The sequence below is a fragment of the Triturus cristatus genome, chromosome 9 (genome assembly GCF_964204655.1).
Source record: "Triturus cristatus chromosome 9, aTriCri1.1, whole genome shotgun sequence".
In the NCBI taxonomy this organism is placed as follows: domain Eukaryota; kingdom Metazoa; phylum Chordata; class Amphibia; order Caudata; family Salamandridae; genus Triturus; species Triturus cristatus.
Genome location: NC_140592.1, coordinates 362,577,645 through 362,597,482, shown reverse-complemented (window position 1 = coordinate 362,597,482; position 19,838 = coordinate 362,577,645). Strand labels below are relative to the sequence as shown.

The following is a 19,838-nucleotide window of genomic DNA, read 5'->3' as shown; positions in this document are numbered from 1 at the left end:
ATCGTGACCCGACACCAAAGGACAACTGTGCACCCGGCTTCCCTGGGTGAGGTAACTCTGGCGTTACGGTGCCCAAGTGTGCATTGGCTATCGAAGTACTTACCCTGTAAGTTGTTTGCTTGTTGTCCACTCCAAAGTGCCCTAGAACTGTAAATAACAAACCGCGACATTTTTGCATTGAAACCAATGAGAAACCCGCGTGCGTGTTTAGACACTGCACGCGCCTCCTGTGGGCTGATTACTTACCTGTAAACACTGCAGCAGTGAAGCCCCAGCGATTCCCAAGGCCCTAGGCCTCTTCATATTGCAAGTCGAGTTTTTGATACCATTTTTTTAGTATATGGTCTGGTACGCCCCTAGGGCTACAGCCATCTTTGTGCTTAATTTATTGAGAAATGTTGATCTTTTGAATGTTTACCTGGCTCTAATCTCATAAAGAGATTAGTAGAGTATATTTAGTAATAAATACATATATATTTGATATATATACCTGTGTGGTGTCTTTTCATTTGGTAATTCAAGAGATTATAAGGTAAAACAAGCTGCTTTACATTCCTCAGAGACTTAGCCTGAAGGCTGCTCTCCACAGCTACCACTAGGATAGCTTTCTTTCAAAAGGTTGTCTTTAAACCTATCTACCAAGAGTCGAATTGGACTGGTGCAAGGTGGCCACTAGAACTAGTGACCAGCATATGCCAGGCCAACTTCTCACATTGGTGGGCAGTGTGTGGGATTCCAGCTTGCCATTGTTTTACCAGAAAATCTCTATTTGAATTACTAACTGTTAGAAATGGGATTTCTGGTTGGCTAAGGCTTGCGCCAAAGTCAGGCAGAAACCACCACTCTAGTCAGGGCAAGGAAGTTACACGCCAAAGATAACCCCTGCTCACCCCCTTGGTAGCTTGGCACGAGCAGACAGGCTTATCCCTGAGGCGATGTGTAAAGCGTTTGCGCGCGCACCCAGCAACAACACCCAAGGCCCACCACAAAGGAAACTCCACACAAGGTATTCTATAAAAATAACCTTTGTATTATATCAAAACACATTAGATAAAAACACACACTTTACAATGTGCCAACAGGCACGGGCAGAATTTACAAGGGATTATATATACAGGGGACAGGGCCACATGGACCACTGTCAGGAATTAGCACTTTGTAGAAATTACACTTAGAACGTAGGAATAATACTTTAGAACATAGCCCATACAATCACTGTAGCACTAAAAATAGAACATGTTGCACACAACCAGTAACTACTGGTAACAGGTAAGTACCACCTACGCAACCCTAACCACCTTAGGAAAATATCACGCAGGGAATCATGGACACACTAGCATAACTACTACTAGTAAAACAATCTCCAAGGCATAAACACAGTTTAGGAAAGAAAATATCATGAAGGCAATGCGCAGGAGCAAAAGTACATGTATGGAAATCACCAGGCGCCCTAGGGGAGGGCACAACACAAGATAACTGGCCCCAGGCCAACTGGCCTCTCAGGGTGCAAAAATACCCAATATCCAACTGTCAGGGTGCGACTGCGCAGGCTGCGCAAGCCAGGCGCACAATGTACAACCTAAACGTTGCAGCTGCCCACTAAGTGCTGGGCAGCTGTAGAAAGGAGCGTGGGCACCACTGTGCCTTCTTAGGAAAAATAGGGCAGTTGTTGGAGCCTCCCTGGGCTCTAGACAAACGAATATGGCCCCCAATAACGTGGAGCGCACCAGCGCTCGGAGAAAACAATGCGGGGTGTTGGAGCCCCACGAGCGCTCTAAAATAATATGCCCCCACGATGGAGTCCCTCTGGACTCTTGAAACAATGCCCCCTTGGACGTTGGAGTCCCGCTCGGGGGACTCAGCAGGATAAACGAAGGCCCCCTGAGCCTTGCTGGCTCCGAAACAACTGGGGGGGGCGGGCACCGAGGAGCGTGCCCCGACACACCCCCAACTACCCAGTGGCTGCGCTACGTTGGAGTCCCCCTCTGGAACTCAGGAACACCCCCAACACCACTCACCGGATTGCGCGGCTTCTTCCGGGTGGTTCCTTCAGCGCGGGGCTCTCCTCACTCAGGGGAGCTCCGCTGGACTTGGCTGGCTTCTTCTGGATCGCGGGAGCGCGGGGTAGGCTCCCGCCTGCTCCCGCTTGCACCTTCTCTCGGCGGCGTTCCTCTTCTCGGCGCGGGGCTTCCCTCGACCTCACGGGAGCCCCGCGTCAGTCAACACAGATTTCCGGCTTCAGTGCAGGAGCGCGGGGTAGGCTCCCGTCCGCTTCCTGCTTTGTCACGTCTCGCCCACGGCCCAACATGGGCCGCCTGACTTCTGGTTATGAACCGGGCCGCAGCGGTGATTCTCCTTCACAGCGGCAATGAGGGGTAGGCTCCCTCGTAATTCGAACAAATAAGCGGGGTGGGCACCCGCCGACTAAATAATTAAATAAGCGGGGTAGGCACCCGCCGACGACCACGGCAATGTCCCTGGCAGGGTGGGCACCTGCCAGGGGACTTCAGGATGCGTTTAGAACGGGCAAATGCCAGGTGGGCACCGGCTTTCAGAATTAAAGCGCTCCGAGCGCTAAAGGCAAATAAAAGCGCTTCCAGGCGCTTTAGGGGCAAAATGAGTCCAACACTAACTGAAAACCACTTAAGGTACTCAAGGTACATATAAAGTCAAGCTAGTATCAATAAGTTCTACTGAACTTAGAGCTGTTTGTGAAGGGATAAGCACACCCTTGCTACAGCTCAAGCTAGGTTTAGTAGGCCACAACTAGTGTAGGTAGTACAACACCGCACAACACTAGTATGCCTCACCAGGATGGAGCCAGTGGGCCCATCCCATCTCGGTACAAAGATATTGCCTATACAAATTTGAAGGCCTTATGCTTTGCAAGACAACTGAGGGTGGGCAGGAGTCCCTCATCACAACACCTGATAGATCTGTTAGTAGCAGATGACCTGAAACAAGCTCTCGGAGCAAGTGGGTCTGGATCAGGGGGTGGGTCAAACATAGTCTCTGGGTCTGATGATGAAAATCAAGATGACCTGGAGTCTGTGGATTATGGGCCAGACTCACAAGAGTCTGATGGAAACAGAGGAATTCTCCCTAAGAGAACTGAAAGAGTGGGAGACAGGCCTAGGTCCCTCTCAAGGGACTCTGACAGGTCATACCATTCTGGAAGAGAATCTGTTCCACAAAGGAGCTCCAACTTTCCCAGGGAGACCTTCTCTGAAAGAAGGTACAAATTGCTGCAGTATGAGGAAGCTAGGCTTGCTCTCAGAACCAAGCAATTGGCCTTAGATAGGGAAGCCTTCGAGCTCCAAAGAGCTTCAAAGAAGGAGGGGTTAGATACCCCTGGTGGCAGCAACAGTGTCCCTAGAAACAGAGATTATACTCCTGACCATAGGAACCTGTCCAAGGTTGTTCCTCCCTACCAGAGTGGGGATGATATCCACAAATGGATAACTGCTATGGAGAGGGCCTGTAAAGTTCAACAGGTCCCCCAGAAACAGCGGGCAGCAATCTTGTGGCTCTCCTTTTCAGATAAAGGTAGAGACAAGCTCCTCACTGTTAGAGAAGAGGATGCTAATGATTATGAAGCCCTGAAGAGTGCTTTGATAGATGGGTTTGGCTTAACCACTGAACAGTACATGTTGAAGTTCAGGGATACCCAGAAAGCACAGACTCAGGATTGGACTGACTTTGTTGATTGTGAAACCAAGGCTCTAGAAGGTTGGCTGGTTGGTAGTAGAGTAACTGACTTTAAGGGATTGTATAATCTTATAATGAGAGAACAGATCCTTAATAATTGTCAGAACCAGTTGTTGCATCAGTACCTGGTGGACTCTGATCTGACCTCTCCCCAAGAATTGGGAAAGAAGGCAGACAAATGGGTCAGAACCAGGGTGAGGCAGAAAAACCAGAACCAGGGTGGTGACACTAAGAAGCAAGATCCTAAAGGCTTAGAGAAAGGTGGGGATAAGTCTAAAGACCAGAAGTCTTCACAAGGGCCCCAAAAATCTGCATCTGGTGGGGAGTCACAATCTGCAAAGGGAAAAGGCCAAAAGAAGCCCTGGTGCAAATACTGTAAACAGAAAGGGCACTGGACTTCTGATTGTACCAAGTCCAAAGACCAAACCACCACCACTCCAGCCCCTAAGGCACCTGTACCCCCTAGTACAGTCAGTGGTGGAGGTAATGCTCAGAATAAGGGTGTAGTAGGGTTGACCCTGGGTTCTGATGTGGACTCTGGCCTAGTCAGAGTACCAACACAGGCATTGCTTGTTTGTGAGGGAGACCTTGATATGTCATTCCTAGTGAGCCCCAGTAATCTGGGCAAATACAAACAGCAGCCTATTATAAATGGCAAACAGGCTTTGGCATTCAGGGACACAGGTGCTAGTGTCACCATGGTGGCAGAGGACCTAGTGGATACTGCACAGATCATCCTGGGTGAAATGTACCAGGTAACCAATGCTAGCAACACCAGGACCAACCATAGCCTGGCAGTTGTTAATTTCTCCTGGGGAAGGGTAACTGGCCTCAAAAAGGTAGTAGTCAGTGCAGACCTCCCTGTCGAATGTTTGTTGGGCAATGATCTAGAGACTTCAGCCTGGTCTGAAGTAGAAATATGGACTCATGCTGAGATGTTGGGCATACCTGCAGAGGTATTTGCTGTGACCAGGTCACAAGCCAAAATGCATAGAGCTGAACCAGCACTGGATCCTGAAACTATGGACCAGTTGCTACCCAAGAGGAGGAGCAGTGGGGTTAAGGCTGGGCCTTTCCCTCTGTCTCAGATCACAGATTCCCCTCCAGAGGGAGGAGAAGCAGAGCCTGAAGAAGGAACTGCCCCAGAGGAACTTGAGCCTGGTCAGGTTGAGTTCTTGGGGGCAGGGGGCCCTTCCAGGGAAGATCTGAGCAAAGAGCAACAGTGCTGCCCCACTCTTGAACCCCTCAGACAGCAAGCTGCTGCTGAGGCTGCTGGGAGTGCTAGTGGGTCCCATAAGGTTTATTGGGATGAGGGGCTCCTTTACTCTGAGGCAAGGGAACCTACTCCTGGCGCCACCAGGAGGTTGGTGATTCCTCAGAAGTTTAGGGGGTTCCTCTTGACACTAGCACATGATATCCCATTGGCAGGTCACTTGGGCCAAAACAAGACCTGGGACAGGCTTGTTCCACATTTTCATTGGCCACACATGTCTGAAGACACAAAGGAGTTTTGTCGCTCCTGTGTCACTTGTCAAGCCAGTGGCAAGACAGGTGGCACTACAAAGGCCCCCCTGATACCACTACCTGTGGTGGGGGTTCCCTTTGAAAGGGTAGGGATTGATATAGTTGGTCCCCTTGACCCTCCAACAGCATCTGGGCACAGGTTTATACTGGTGGTAGTGAAACATGCCACCAGGTACCCAGAAGCCATTCCCCTCAGGACTACCACAGCCCCTGTGGTAGCAAGAGCCCTCATTGGAGTATTCTCCAGAGTGGGTTTTCCTAAGGAGGTTATCTCTGACAGAGGTTCAAACTTTATGTCAGGATATTTGACTGCAATGTGGAAGGAGTGTGGTGTAAACTAAAAACTCACCCCTCCCTATCACCCACAATGCAATGGGTTAGTTGAGAGATTCAACAAAACCCTAAAAGGAATGATTAAGGGGCTCCCAGAAAAGCTTAGGCGAAAATGGGACCTTTTACTTCCTTGCCTTCTATTTGCATACAGGGAGGTTCCTCAGAAGGGGGTTGGCTACAGCCCCTTTGAACTTCTGTTTGGACACCCTGTGAGAGGACCATTATGTCTGGTGAAGGAGGGATGAGAGTTACCTCTCAAACCTCCCAAACAGGATGTAGTGGACTATGTACTTGGTCTCCACTCCAGGATGGCTGAGTACATGAAGAAGGCCACTAAAAACCTTGAGGCAAGCCAAGAACTACAAAAACCTTGGCATGACCAAAAGGCTGTTCTGACTGTTTACCAGCCAGGCCAGAAAGTGTGGGTGTTGGAGCCTGTGGCCCCAGCAGCTCTCCAGGACAAATGGAGTGGCCCCCATACAATTGTTGAAAAGAAGGGAGAGGTCACCTACTTGGTAGATCTTGGTACTCCCAGGAGCCCTCTTAGAGTGCTCCATGTCAACAGACTTAAACCATATGTGGACAGGGCTGACATGAGCTTGCTCATGGCAACTGATGAGGACCAGGAGGAGGAGATTGACCCTCTCCCTGACCTCCTCTCTCAGAACCCTGATGATGGGTCAGTTGATGGTGTTGCTTTGGCAAGCAGTCTCACTGACCATCAGCAAACGGAATGTAGACAAGTGCTACAACAGTTTAGACATATGTTTAGCCTGACCCCAAGTCAGACTTCCTGGTGCACCCATGAGGTGGACACTGGAGACAGTCTGCCTGTCAAGAGTAAAATCTACAGGCAACTTGACCATGTCAGGGACTGTATCAGGACTGAAGTCCAGAAAATGTTGGAGCTAGGCGTGATTGAGCCCTCAGATAGCCCTTGGGCTAGCCCAGTAGTCCTTGTCCCAAAACCTCACACCCAGGGCGGTAAGAAAGAGATGAGGTTTTGTGTTGACTACAGTGGCCTCAATGCAGTCACAAGGACTGATGCCTACCCAATACCAAGGGCAGATGAACTGATAGATACTTTGGCCTCAGCCAAATATCTAAGTACATTTGACCTTACAGCTGGCTATTGGCAAATCAAATTAGCTGATGATGCCAAGGCTAAAACTGCATTTTCGACCCCTGGTGGGCACTATCACTTAGTGGTAATGCCCTTTGGTTTGAGGAATGCAGCTGCCACATTCCAGAGGTTGGTGAATAAAGTTCTGACTGGTATGGAAACTTATTGCTCAGCATATCTAGATGATATTGCTGTCTTTAGTTCTACCTGGCAGGATCACCTGGTCCACCTCAAGAATGTACTGGAGGCCCTGCAGAAAGCAGGCCTCACTATCAAGGCCACTAAGTGCCAGATAGGGCAGAGTCAGGTTGTGTACCTGGGCTACCTTGTAGGTGGAGGCCAGGTTCAACCATTGCAGAGCAAGATCCAGACCATAAAGGACTGGGTAGCTCCAACCACCCAGACTGGGTAGCTCCAACCACCCTAGCACATGATATCCCATTGGCAGGTCACTTGGGCCAAAACAAGACCTGGGACAGGCTTGTTCCACATTTTCATTGGCCACACATGTCTGAAGACACAAAGGAGTTTTGTCGCTCCTGTGTCACTTGTCAAGCCAGTGGCAAGACAGGTGGCACTACAAAGGCCCCCCTGATACCACACCCTGTGGTGGGGGTTCCCTTTGAAAGGGTAGGGATTGATATAGTTGGTCCCCTTGACCCTCCAACAGCATCTGGGCACAGGTTTATACTGGTGGTAGTGGATCATGCCACCAGGTATCCAGAAGCCATTCCCCTCAGGACTACCACAGCCCCTGTGGTAGCAAGAGCCCTCATTGGAGTATTCTCCAGAGTGGGTTTTCCTAAGGAGGTCATCTCTGACAGAGGTTCAAACTTTATGTCAGGATATTTGACTGCAATGTGGAAGGAGTGTGGTGTAAACTACAAATTCACCCCTCCCTATCACCAACAATGCAATGGGTTAGTTGAGAGATTCAACAAAACCCTAAAAGGAATGATTAAGGGCCTCCCAGAAAAGCTTAGGCGAAAATGGGACCTTTTACTTCCTTGCCTTCTATTTGCATACAGGGAGGTTCCTCAGAAGGGGGTTGGCTACAGCCCCTTTGAACTTCTGTTTGGGCACCCTGTGAGAGGACCATTATGTCTGGTGAAGGAGGGATGGGAGTTACCTCTCAAACCTCCCAAACAGGATGTAGTGGACTATGTACTTGGTCTCTGCTCCAGGATGGCTGAGTACATGAAGAAGACCACTAAAAACCTTGAGGCAAGCCAAGAACTGCAAAAAGCTTGACATGACCAAAAGGCTGTTCTGACTGTTTACCAGCCAGGCCAGGAAAGGTGGGTGTTGGAGCCTGTGGCCCCAGCAGCTCTCCAGGACAAATGGAGTGGCCCTCATACAATTGTTGAAAAGAAGGGAGAGGTCACCTACTTGGTAGATCTTGGTACTCCCAGGAGCCCTCTTAGAGTGCTCCATGTCAACAGACTTAAACCATATGTGGACAGGGCTGACATGAGCTTGCTCATGGCAACTGATGAGGACCAGGAGGAGGAGAGTGACCCTCTCCCTGACCTCCTCTCTCAGAACCCTGATGATGGGTCAGTTGATGGTGTTGCTTTGTCAAGCAGCCTCACTGACCATCAGCAAACGGAATGTAGACAAGTGCTACAACAGTTTAGACATATGTTTAGCCTGACCCCAAGTCAGACTTCCTGGTGCACCCATGAGGTGGACACTGGAGACAGTCTGCCTGTCAAGAGTAAAATCTACAGGCAACTTGACCATGTCAGGGACTGTATCAGGACTGAAGTCCAGAAAATGTTGGAGCTAGGCGTGATTGAGCCCTCAGATAGCCCTTGGGCTAGCCCAGTAGTCCTTGTCCCAAAACCTCATACCCAGGGCGGTAAGAAAGAGATGAGGTTTTGTGTTGACTACAGTGGCCTCAATGCAGTCACAAGGACTGATGCCTACCCAATACCAAGGGCAGATGAACTGATAGATACTTTGGCCTCAGCCAAATATCTAAGTACATTTGACCTTACAGCTGGCTATTGGCAAATCAAATTAGCTGATGATGCCAAGGCTAAAACTGCATTTTCGACCCTTGGTGGGCACTATCACTTAGTGGTAATGCCCTTTGGTTTGAAGAATGCACCTGCCACATTCCAGAGGTTGGTGAATAAAGTTCTGACTGGTATGGAAACTTATTGCTCAGCATATCTAGATGATATTGCTGTCTTTAGTTCTACCTGGCAGGATCACCTGGTCCACCTCAAGAATGTACTGGAGGCCCTGCAGAAAGCAGGCCTCACTATCAAGGCCACTAAGTGCCAGATAGGGCAGAGTCAGGTTGTGTACCTGGGCCAACTTGTAGGTGGAGGCCAGGTTCAACCATTGCAGAGCAAGATCCAGACCATAAAGGACTGGGTAGCTCCAACCACCCAGACACAGGTGAGAGCCTTCTTGGGCCTGACTGGGTATTACAGGAGGTTTGTTAAGGGATATGGATCTATAGTGACCCCCTTAAATGATCTAACCTCCAAGAAAATGCCAAAAAAGGTTCAGTGGACAGCTAGCTGTCAAAAGGCATTTGATGACCTCAAGCAGGCAATGTGCACTGCCCCCATCTTACAGAGTCCAGATTACAAAAAGAAGTTCATTGTCCAAACAGATGCTTCAGAGCTGGGTGTGGGAGCTGTACTGTCTCAACTTAATGATGAAGGTCAAGACCAGCCAGTAGCTTTTATAAGCAGAAGGCTGACCCCTAGAGAGAAACGTTGGTCAGCTATTGAGAGGGAGGCCTTTGCTGTGGTTTGGGCCCTGAAGAAGCTGAGGCCATACTTGTTTAGCACTCACTTCATTGTTCAGACTGACCATAAGCCCCTCCTATGGCTCAAACAGATGAAAGGTGAAAATCCTAAACTGCTCAGGTGGTCCATGTCCCTACAGGGGATGGACTATGCAGTGGAACATAGACCTGGGACCCAACATGCCAATGCAGATGGACTCTCGAGGTATTTCCACTTAGAACATGAAGACTCAACTGGTCAAGGTTAGTTTAATGTCCCTGCGTTTGGGGGGGGGGGTTGTGCAGGAGAGTAGGATCTGCACTTGTGTTGCCCCCACTTTTTTTCTGATGTATACACTGGTTTCTGGCTATAATCTGGCTGGGTCCCTGCTAATCAGGGCCCCGGTCTCACTGATCTCTCTAAACAACTTGGTGTGCATACTAGATGCACTAGTGATTGGATACTGTGGTAGCTTGTGAGCCCCTAGTAAATGGTACCTTAGGTACCTAGGGCATTGGTACTTCACAGGCCTACCAGGGGCTGCAGCATGCATTATGCCACCCCTGGGAAGCATTCACAATCTGACACCACAGGCCTGCTACTGCAGCCTGTGTGAGGTAGTGTTAGCACTCCTCACTGAGGTATAGGTTCCTATATCTCACCATACACACACACATATAAACCTATCAGTCACCCCTATGGTAGGCCCTATTAATCCCAAGGGCAGGGTGCGTGGTTTACTATGTGAGGGGGTGCTTCTGCCTGAGCAGGACCCCTCTGCAGCTGGCAGAGTCTATTCTCTGCTGCTGTTTGTGGATGCGGTTAAACCATATACTCTTAAGTGCATAATAACCTCCCGGTTAATGCTAACTTTGGAATGACTGCATCAAAACATGTTGTGTTTGGTGTCAAACATCTTGGAATCATACCCCCACACCAGTCCCTGGTGTGGGAGTATGATCCCACCCTTCTAGAGGGGATGACATGTATCCACTGTACTAAACTGTAGAAATCTTCTAAAGCCCTGGCATCACAAAATGGATGCCACCAGCACAGACACCGGGCTGCCCTCCTGCTGCTGACCGAAACTCGCAGTGGAGGGAGCTCAACAAAGGGTTTTCTGTCACAGGGAGGTGTCACAACCTCCCAGACAGGATTTAGTGTATTGGAGCTGGGTGGGTGCACTCTTAGAGTGCCTTTGAAGTCCTGCACTGGGGGAGCAGTAGGCTCCTCTGTGCATATGCCAGCTCAAACCGGTTCAGGGGCATCCTGCCCCTGTCCTGGCGCGAAACTGGACAAAGGGAAGTGGGTGTAACCACCCACTACCCTGGCCCTCCTAGAGGAGTGGCCATAGAGCTAGTCCCTCCCATCTTATCAGTATAAGATACCTAGTATTGCCAATGCAATTCAGATTACACCTGGACGACGCTCTAAGAAGAAGAATCCTGGCCCTCGACTTTCTACTACCTCTAGAAGACTGAAGGATCTCCCTTGGAGTCAAGGAGTGACTCCCCTGTTTGGCAGGCACCTAAAGGACTGAACAACGGTTGCAAACTTTACCGCTCCCGCTGGAGCCCGAAGTCCCTGCGTCCCCTGCAGCAAATTTCCTGACCTCTCGTCGGCCATTTTGAGTCCCCAGCGAAGCTGTGGCATCTGGACCCCACGAGTGACGAGGAACTGCGATACCAGGGAACCGTGCACTGATTTCGAGTGCAAGCCCTGAACGACAAACTACAAACTTGTGCTTTGGACCACTTAATGTCCAAGTCCCTAGCAGGTTTGGTACTGAATTTCAGCGGCCTACCTCGCCCTGAGTGACCGTGGGCTGTTGTTAAACTTTTCCTGCAAAGGCGTCTTTGCGGTTGCTTGCCCGGTGGCTAGCAGCCCTCCAGAAAACTTCTGCTTCAACTTAAAGGGCTCGCCTGGTTGCTCTGGGCCTGCCCTCACTTACCGTCGCTGGGTAAGTCCATCGGACCTTGCTGGTCTGATCCATCGACAATCTTCCATCCACACAAGACTTGCAGTTGCCAAGGTTTGTTGACTCCGATTCGCGTGCCGACACCGCCAACAGCTGCAGACGTTGTGGGACCCTCAGAGCCCAGCTGCTGGTCTTCATTGATCCCTCCTGGACCTCGTGAGCGAAGAGACAAAATGACATCAGCGACCTGAAACGACTCGACAGCTGTGGTCATCTATCCTGCTGGCCACCGGTCACTGGCAAGTGACTCTGAACTCTGTCCCCTCAATTTCTAGGTCCCCTGCAACTCTAATCCATCATTGGATTCGAACGGACACCTCTCTCGACGACACAAGCAGCAAGAACACCTCGATTCCCATTGAAAACAGCATCGCGACCCGACACCAAAGGACACCTGTGCACCCGGCTTCCCTGGGTGAGGTAACTCTGGCATTACGGTGCCCAAGTGTGCATTGGCTATCGAAGTACTTACCCTGTAAGTTGTTTGCTTGTTGTCCACTCCGAAGTGCCCTAGAACTGTAAATAACAAACCGCGACATTTTTGCATTGAAACCAATGAGAAACCCGCATGCGTGTTTAGACACTGCACGCGCCTCCTGTGGGCTGATTACCTACCTGTAAACACTGCAGCAGTGAAGCCCCAGCGATTCCCAAGGCCCTAGGCCTCTTCATATTGCAAGTCGAGTTTGTGATGCCATTTTTTTAGTATATGGTCTGGTACGCCCCTAGGGCTACAGCCATCTTTGTGCTTAATTTATTGAGAAATGTTGATCTTTTGAATGTTTACCTGGCTCTAATCTCATAAAGAGATTAGTAGAGTATATTTAGTAATAAATACATATATATTTGATATATATACCTGTGTGGTGTCTTTTCATTTGGTAATTCAAGAGATTATAAGGTAAAACAAGCTGCTTTACATTCCTCAGAGACTTAGCCTGAAGGCTGCTCTCCACAGCTACCACTAGGATAGCTTTCTTTCAAAAGGTTGTCTTTAAACCTATCTACCAAGAGTCGAATTGGACTGGTGCAAGGTGGCCACTAGAACTAGTGACCAGCATATGCCAGGCCAACTTCTCACATGCGGTGGGAGCCTGGCTGTCTGCAATACCTGGGTGTAAAAATTTACCATGATGCATCGGACCTCTTGGAAGGTAATGTAGGCAAAGCAGTGAGACGGCAAAAGCAGCATTGGATTTTTGGGGCACACTCCCACTTTCTGTAGCTGGTAGAGTGGCGTTCCTAAAGATGATAACATTGCCACGCCTTTTATATTATTTCAGGACACTGCCAGTGTGGATACCGTGGGCGATGTTTAGAGACTTGGACTCGATGGTCACTTCTTTTATTTGAGGAACAGGCGGGCGGAGAGTGGCACTGTCATCACTGCGAGGCCCTACAGCAGAGGGCGGGCTAGCAGTGCCTGACCTTGAGAGCTACTATCTAGCTGCGCAACTATACTTGCTGATCCAATGGCTAGCGGCAGACCGCAATCCTGACAGAACGCTGCCCAGACGCACCAGACACTGCCAACCTAGCAAAAATAATTTTACGAGTCTGCCGCACCGCGCCAGCAGACACAATTGCTACCACGGTGGTACTGCGCTGTTGGTCCAGATAAAGGATGAAAGTGGGTGCTGCGATTCCCTATTCTCCTGCCTTACATCTGACAATGTTGCGGTATCTTCCACAAGGGGAGCACTGGGCAGGGCTGCAGGACTCGGTAGAAGCGGGACTGTGAGAAATGGGAGACCTTTAGAGAGACTCTGCACTATTACCTTCAAAGACTTGCAGGCAACATATGACTTCCCTGGGGGTCACTTCCTGAAACATAGGTAAAGAAATACCAGAGAGGGACTGGGAAAAAATTCTAGAACGTATACCAAAGGCGTCCAGGAACGCACGCTTCAAATTAATTAACTATTATGTACTGCACAGAGCATATCTCACGCCGGCCAGCATTAGGAGGTACTTCGGAGCGGAATCAGCGGCCTGCCTGAGATGCGGGGAGAGGGATGCACACATACTCCACATGTTCTGGGAATGCCCACTACTGCAGACCTTCTGGGGAGACGTAGGCAGATAGTAGGCAACGTGATAGAAAAAGAGCTGCCACAGACACCAGAGCACTTCCTTTTAGGATGGTTTCCGCACACAACCAGGAACAAAGTAACAGGAAAGTTTCAGGACCTCGCTTACGTCCTAGCCAAGAGGAAGATAGCTAGAAACTGGAAGGCCCCGAGAGACCCACAGGTCGCCACCAGGAGAAAAGAACTAAAAAAAAGTGGGCGGGCGCAGAAAGTAGGCTACTATTTAGGGAAGCTAGCTGGAGGATTGGTAAGATGGACAAGGTCAAAGCATGGGAAACCTTGGTGAATGAACTAATAGCCTCTGGACAGGAGGACGTTGAAGTGATGGGCTCCCCTAGAGCAGATGACGTGCCCCTAGGCAATGAGCTGAGAAGAAACCAAACTTAACACACTCGAACTAGGTCACCACCACGCACGGCTGATAAGTTTCACACACACAGACTGCTACTAACAAATTGCCCTTTTATATATTGTTTGTATGCAACCCGGGGGGGGGGGGGAGACTGATTGTACGAATTCATGAAAGTTAACGGATCATTTGCTGTGTATGTCTTGGACTTATCCAACATTAAACAATGTCTGTGATACTGAGAATTAAATGCAAATAAAATATGGTTAAAAAAAAAACATTAAACTGCATCCAAGCTGAGGTGTCTGGCAGGTCGGTCGAAGGAGATGTGACTGTTTAATTATTCCAGTACAATGATGGGTAGAGCTTTGAATATGTGTGTGTGTGTGTGTTTGTAAGAGGAGTTGAACTGGGTGTGCCTGTGTATAGGAAGGGGTATTTCAAGGGTGCCCCATCTTATAGCGCGTCGCAGGGGCATTTATGAATGTTTTGCAATCGGAATGCGGTTGCAAAACATTCATATTTTACCGTCTCTGTGCAGGAGGTGGTAACTCATTCGCAAACGGGAAGCGGTCCTCAAGGGTCCTCTTTCCCTTTGTGAATGTGGGCACCAACATTTTTCAAGAGCAGGCAGTCCCACGAACCACTGCCCAGTCTTAAAAAATGAAAAGGTTCATTTTTATTTTCTAAATGCAGCACGTTTTCCCATTTTAGAATGTGCTGTATTTCAATTTCAAAAATTGCTTTATTTGAAAAGCAATCACAGGCATGCTGGTCTGCTGACCCCAGCAGGCCACCATCCCTGTGATTACATGCCCTTCCCAATGGGTCGCAAATTGTGACCTGCCTCATGAATGTTGATGAGGCAGGTAAATCGCAATCCCACTGGGAATCGCAACCAGTGTCTGAGACACTGTTGTTCATTGCATTTTGCGAGTTCCTAATTGTAAGTCACAATTAGGAACTCACAAAATGTTTGTCGTCTATGTAGCCCTAAATTCCAGCCATGCTGTGCAAACAAATGATAGACGGAAGGCTGAACAAATCAAGCATTCACCCCAGGCAAGAGATATGGGTCAAGACTGATCTGCATGTGGCTGGGTCCATACTGGGGTGGCATGATGAGCAACAAAACGATGGATTTAACACAGATCTCTTGACTGGGAGTGAATGTTTGATTTGTTCAGCACTAAATTCCAGCCAGACACATAACAAAGGCCGAAGTTAAGGGGCCAGCAGGCCTCATTTTGTTGGAGTATCCTGGCTGGGAGATATTGGTAAGGCGCTAAGGTGGAGAAGCATCACCCCACTGCTCTGGGAACAGTGGGAAAAGGAAAAATACATTGATAATAAAAATGTTATTGTCATTTTATTTTTTGTAGTTAAGGGGCTGTGTTAGGGCGGGGTGGGGCTGGTGTCACAGGTGGTGGGGTGGTTCATGCACTTAAGTGCACATGGCACTTTGGCTGGCCTTCTTGGGCCGGCAAAACAGTCATATGCACTTAGCATGTCCTCCACCGCGCTATAATTCCCAGCCTGTGTGATGAGCATGTACAGGCTCCCAATTCCTATTGGAGCACTGAACCATGGTGCTTAGACCAATCATGACACTACTGTCATGGTGACAGCAGCATCATGATTGGCTTGTGGGAACCTATGTGCTTCCTAAACACGTCAGACGTAAAGAGGTACGTGGTTTTTCTTTTCTTTCGTTTTTTTCAACCCCCCACTGCTCACACCACTCCCATTCCCCGCCAGCCACCACTGGAAACGAAGGCACTTTAGGAATGTCAGATGTGTTAGCCTGTCCCAGTATTTACACAAATAACAATTTAAACATAACTATTTTATTTATTTCATAACACAACTCATCCCAGTGCAGGTAGTCAGAGCACTTTACAACACATGTACACATTATACATTGACAGTAAATCATAAGTGTATAAATCAATCTATATGAAGTGTTACATAAGACAGTGAGGGTTGCAAGGTTTAGGATTCACAAGTCCTTCACAGCTCACGGTGCTATATTAGAAGGATCACAAATTATGAACTGCAAGTCACAAAAGGATCTCTGTGTCAAAAGCAGTAACTCACTTACCAATCAAAATAAAAATCTGTCACCTACATGATAGATGATTTGCTTTTCAGGAAATACATTAACCCTCTATGCTACACTTTGATTCAACATTGGAGCTGGAGGAAACCCAGATCTCTCCACCAAATGTGTTAACCTCTTACAATTATTATTGTTCCCTGATTGGGCACACAAAGATCTCCGCAGCAGGTGCCTTAACCCCACAAGATATTTTAGAATGTAGGCTTTGCAACCAATTAAGCAGAACAGATTTACTGCCATGTTTCTCCTTGTTGCCAACTTCTTTGTAGCAGTTTTTAAGAAATAAATGCATACGTGTAGGCCCAACCCCAATGCAAAATCTAATTTGTTAAACCTCGTATGTGCGCAAATGTACTCATAATAGACCTGATATCATTTATTGTGATGTCACTTCCTAAGAGGCCATGGGTTACTGATTGTGATGCCACACTGATGTCACGCACATGATCTGACTTGCACACTGCCTAACTTGGCTAGTCACCCCACTTCTGTTCTTTAAGACTCGTGCCCTGCACATACCCCACTGCCCCCACACCATTTTGCCCCAACCCCACAATGAGCACGCCTAACTCCTATTAATTGAATCCACCACACACGAAACTGAAGTACGTACATGCATAGAAAGGTATTATTTTAAAAACAAGATTATTCCAATAACCAATGAATTAATCACTAACCTTGGTAAGCCGGAGCAGCGTGCTGCCCAACGTAAAGCGCTTCAACGAATCATCCTGGGTAAAAAAGGCTCTATATATATGCTATTAAAAGGACAGGTAACCTCATAGGTAGGGCCACTGGAATTATGAGGCCAGGGAGCACCAAACAACGTGGCAGGGTTGACAAATTATGCGGCAAGAAAAGGCAAATGATGCAGCACTTTTTTTTTTACAGTATTCATAATTTTAAATTTTTTACACATGGTAATATTGGCTGGGCACAGATTTCACCTAATTCGTACCGGTTTAACAATGAAATACAGAAATAAGGAACTGAAAGATGATCAGTTAACCTTTGCGACCGCCCCTTCACTGCCCTCAAACACACCTTGCAGCGCTTTTAGTAACTTTTGATTCATTTGAGCTAGAAACATTTTTGGGGGTTAAAATCTACAGATTATGAAGCCGATTCTGGATTAGGTTGCAAAACCGTAATTGTGTAAACAAAGCAGCAGCCGCAAAACCGCATAATTCCAGTGGCCTTGCTCATGGGTAAGGCAAGCCTGGAAGTCATTTAGGGGTCTCCAGGGGTCGCAGATGCAATTTGCTACCCCTGGCACTGCTTTTGCGACCCCTGGCCTCAGAGGTGGCAAAATCAGTGCCAGGAACACAGGGGCAGCTGACGCTCCACTCTCTTTATTTTCTGTCGATTTTTTATTACACTAATAGCGAATTTATAAAATATATAATTCACTGATAGTGTAATATAAATGGAGTACAATAAGATGGAATTTGCCCTTCCATGGCAGCTGAGATAAGTAAAGGATGTTTGAACTGTATGTTGTGTGCATGCTTGCGGGTGAGATTGTGTTTGTGTGAGAGAGTATGTGTATTTGAGTGTATGTGTAAGTTTGAGAGAAAGTGGAGGTCAGAGGGCGTGTGATGTCACTTACTCTACCCCTGGCATTTCGGTGAATTGACGTCCATAAAGGCACGCACTGTGGGTCTGTTCACACGCAAGTCTGCAGAATGCGCACAGCTGTGCAATCCCGCTCTCCCTTCAGTCGGCTCCGAATTTCATGATTGTCAAGTACTCTATTGATGCAGAGAAACGTACTAAGCCCTGGTACTCACCGGCACCGTTGGGGTTCTTCAACAGGTTTTGGGAAGTCATCTCGCGGGTCTTGTTCCAGGTTAAGCCTTCCCACTTGCGGAGAGTAAAGGTACCACGAGTTTTCACTGTCAACGCCTGCTGTTTCCTGTGGCTTAATATAAACCTACCAGGAGAAAGGAAAATAATAGAACTATGAATAAAAGGAGAAAAGATGGAAACGTGGCTTACTGTAAATACATAACGAAAGCAGAACTTATCGCAGCCGCAGACTCAACTTTATGTCCGGGACGCCGACGGTCAGACGCTGAGCGGAGTCACACCTCTCAGGAATTCTGATCCAGCTGTGTCTGGCCTGAGCTCTGGTCCCGCTGTGTCTGGTCGGTGCTGTGGGCGCTTCTTTTATTTTGCTTTTATGTAGATTGAATGAGGGAGGGGCAACAGCATAAAACAAGACATGGGAACCGACATGTGTTACAATCATAGTAAAGCGGGACCGGCATCGGACCTGCCCATGATATGGCGGTCCTGCCGGCCCCGACGACACTGGAGGCGGGCCTTTCGCGCACCTCGTGACGCGACAGGCTCGCCCTTCAATCAGTAAACAATTAGATATGGCCCAGAAGTGAAACTTTCCGGTAATGGAAGCTGCCAGTGCCCGCCACTCTTGAGGGGAGAGCACTCGCCACTAATAAAAGGCTGGGGAGCCGAGAGATCTTCCTTTTTTTTGTGCATATTTTATATAGCGCGAACTCGACCCGAAGGTATTGGAGCGCTTTACATAGCACCGTATTTCAGTGGCGTAACGAAAGTTGAGGGGGCCCCCCTGCAAAGTACACAGAGGGGGCCCCCTCCCCGGGCCACCACCTACCACTTTTGCAGAGGAGGTCCCCTGGAGCTTGAGGGCCCACCCTGCACCGAGAGGGCTGCGGGGGCTTATCTTGCGCTACTGTGAAGATGCCAGACATGCCTCTTATTTCAGTTATGGACCTATCTCATTAGAAAAAAAACAGACCTACAACTTCGGGCCATAAGACATCCACTTAAACCTCTTCAGTGCCCCGCCCTTTCCCCGCCCTGTGCCGGGCGTTGCATTAGCGGGCGGGGTTCATGACGAGATAGTCTCGTCATGGGCACAGCGCAAACGCGCTCCATGACGAGACCATCTCGTCATGGGCACTGAAGGGGTTAACACCAGGTAAAACACAGAACAAATTCATTTTACACTGACATAGCAACAATAATTAGTCCATAGTAAGATTATTCTATTTTGGCCACAGCCCAAAAATAGAAAAACGTTCTCATATGCCCCGGCAGTGAGGTCTGTGGGACTAGCAGGTTTCTGTGCCCGGGGAGGTCTGTGGGGACTGGCGGGTTTCTCTGCCTGGGGAGGTCTTTGGGACTGGCAGGTTTTTGTACCCAGAGAGGTCTGTGAGACTGGCATGTTTCTGTGCCCGGGGAGGTTTGTGGGACTGGCAGGTATCTGTGCCCAGAGAGGTCTGTGGGACTGGCAGGTCTCTGTGCCCGGAGAGGTCTGTGGGTCTAGCAGGTTTCTCTGCCTGGGGAGGTCTGTGGGGCTGGCAGGTTTCTCTGCCTGGGGAGGTCTGTGGGGCTGGCAGGTTTCTCTGCCTGGGGAGGTCTGTGGAACTGGCAGGTTTCTGTGCTTGGGGAGGTCTGTGGGGCTGGCAGGTTTCTGTGCCCGGGGAGGTCTGTGGGGCTGGCAGGTTTCTGTGCTTGGGGAGGTCTGTGGGACTGGCAGGATTCTGTGCCTGGGGAGGTCTGTGTGGCTGGCAGGTTTCTCTGCCTGTGGAGGTCTGTGGGACTGGCAGGTTTCTCTGCCTGGGGAGGTCTGTGGGGCTGGCAAGATTCTGTGCTTGGGGAGGTCTGTGGGGCTGGCAGGTTTCTCTGCCTGGAGTGGTCTGTGGAGATGGCAGATTCTGTGCCTGTGGAGGTCTGTGGGACTGGCAGGTTTCTGCGCTCGGGGAGGTCTCTGGGGCTGGCAGGTTCCTGTGCCCGGGGAGGTCTGTGGGACTGGCAGGTTTCTGTACCCTGGGAGGTCTGTGGGGCTAACAGGTTTCTGTGCCTGGGGAGGTCTGTGGG

The 19,838-nt window shown here is 49.1% G+C and overlaps 1 protein-coding gene across 1 annotated transcript in view; it reads right to left on the bottom strand.

Annotated features, from left to right (window-relative positions):
• LOC146797942 (F-box only protein 2-like) overlaps positions 1-18,291 on the bottom strand; it is a 131,701-nt gene extending 113,410 nt beyond the window's left edge. The window contains exons 1-2 of the mRNA XM_085625151.1: positions 18,017-18,291; positions 17,762-17,904 (exon numbers count right to left, since the gene is read on the bottom strand). Of these exons, the coding sequence (XP_085481277.1) occupies positions 17,762-17,904; positions 18,017-18,222 (349 nt within the window). The 5' untranslated portion in view covers positions 18,223-18,291. The remainder of the gene's footprint in view (positions 1-17,761; positions 17,905-18,016) is intronic.
• Positions 18,292-19,838: the final 1,547 nt, after the last annotated feature.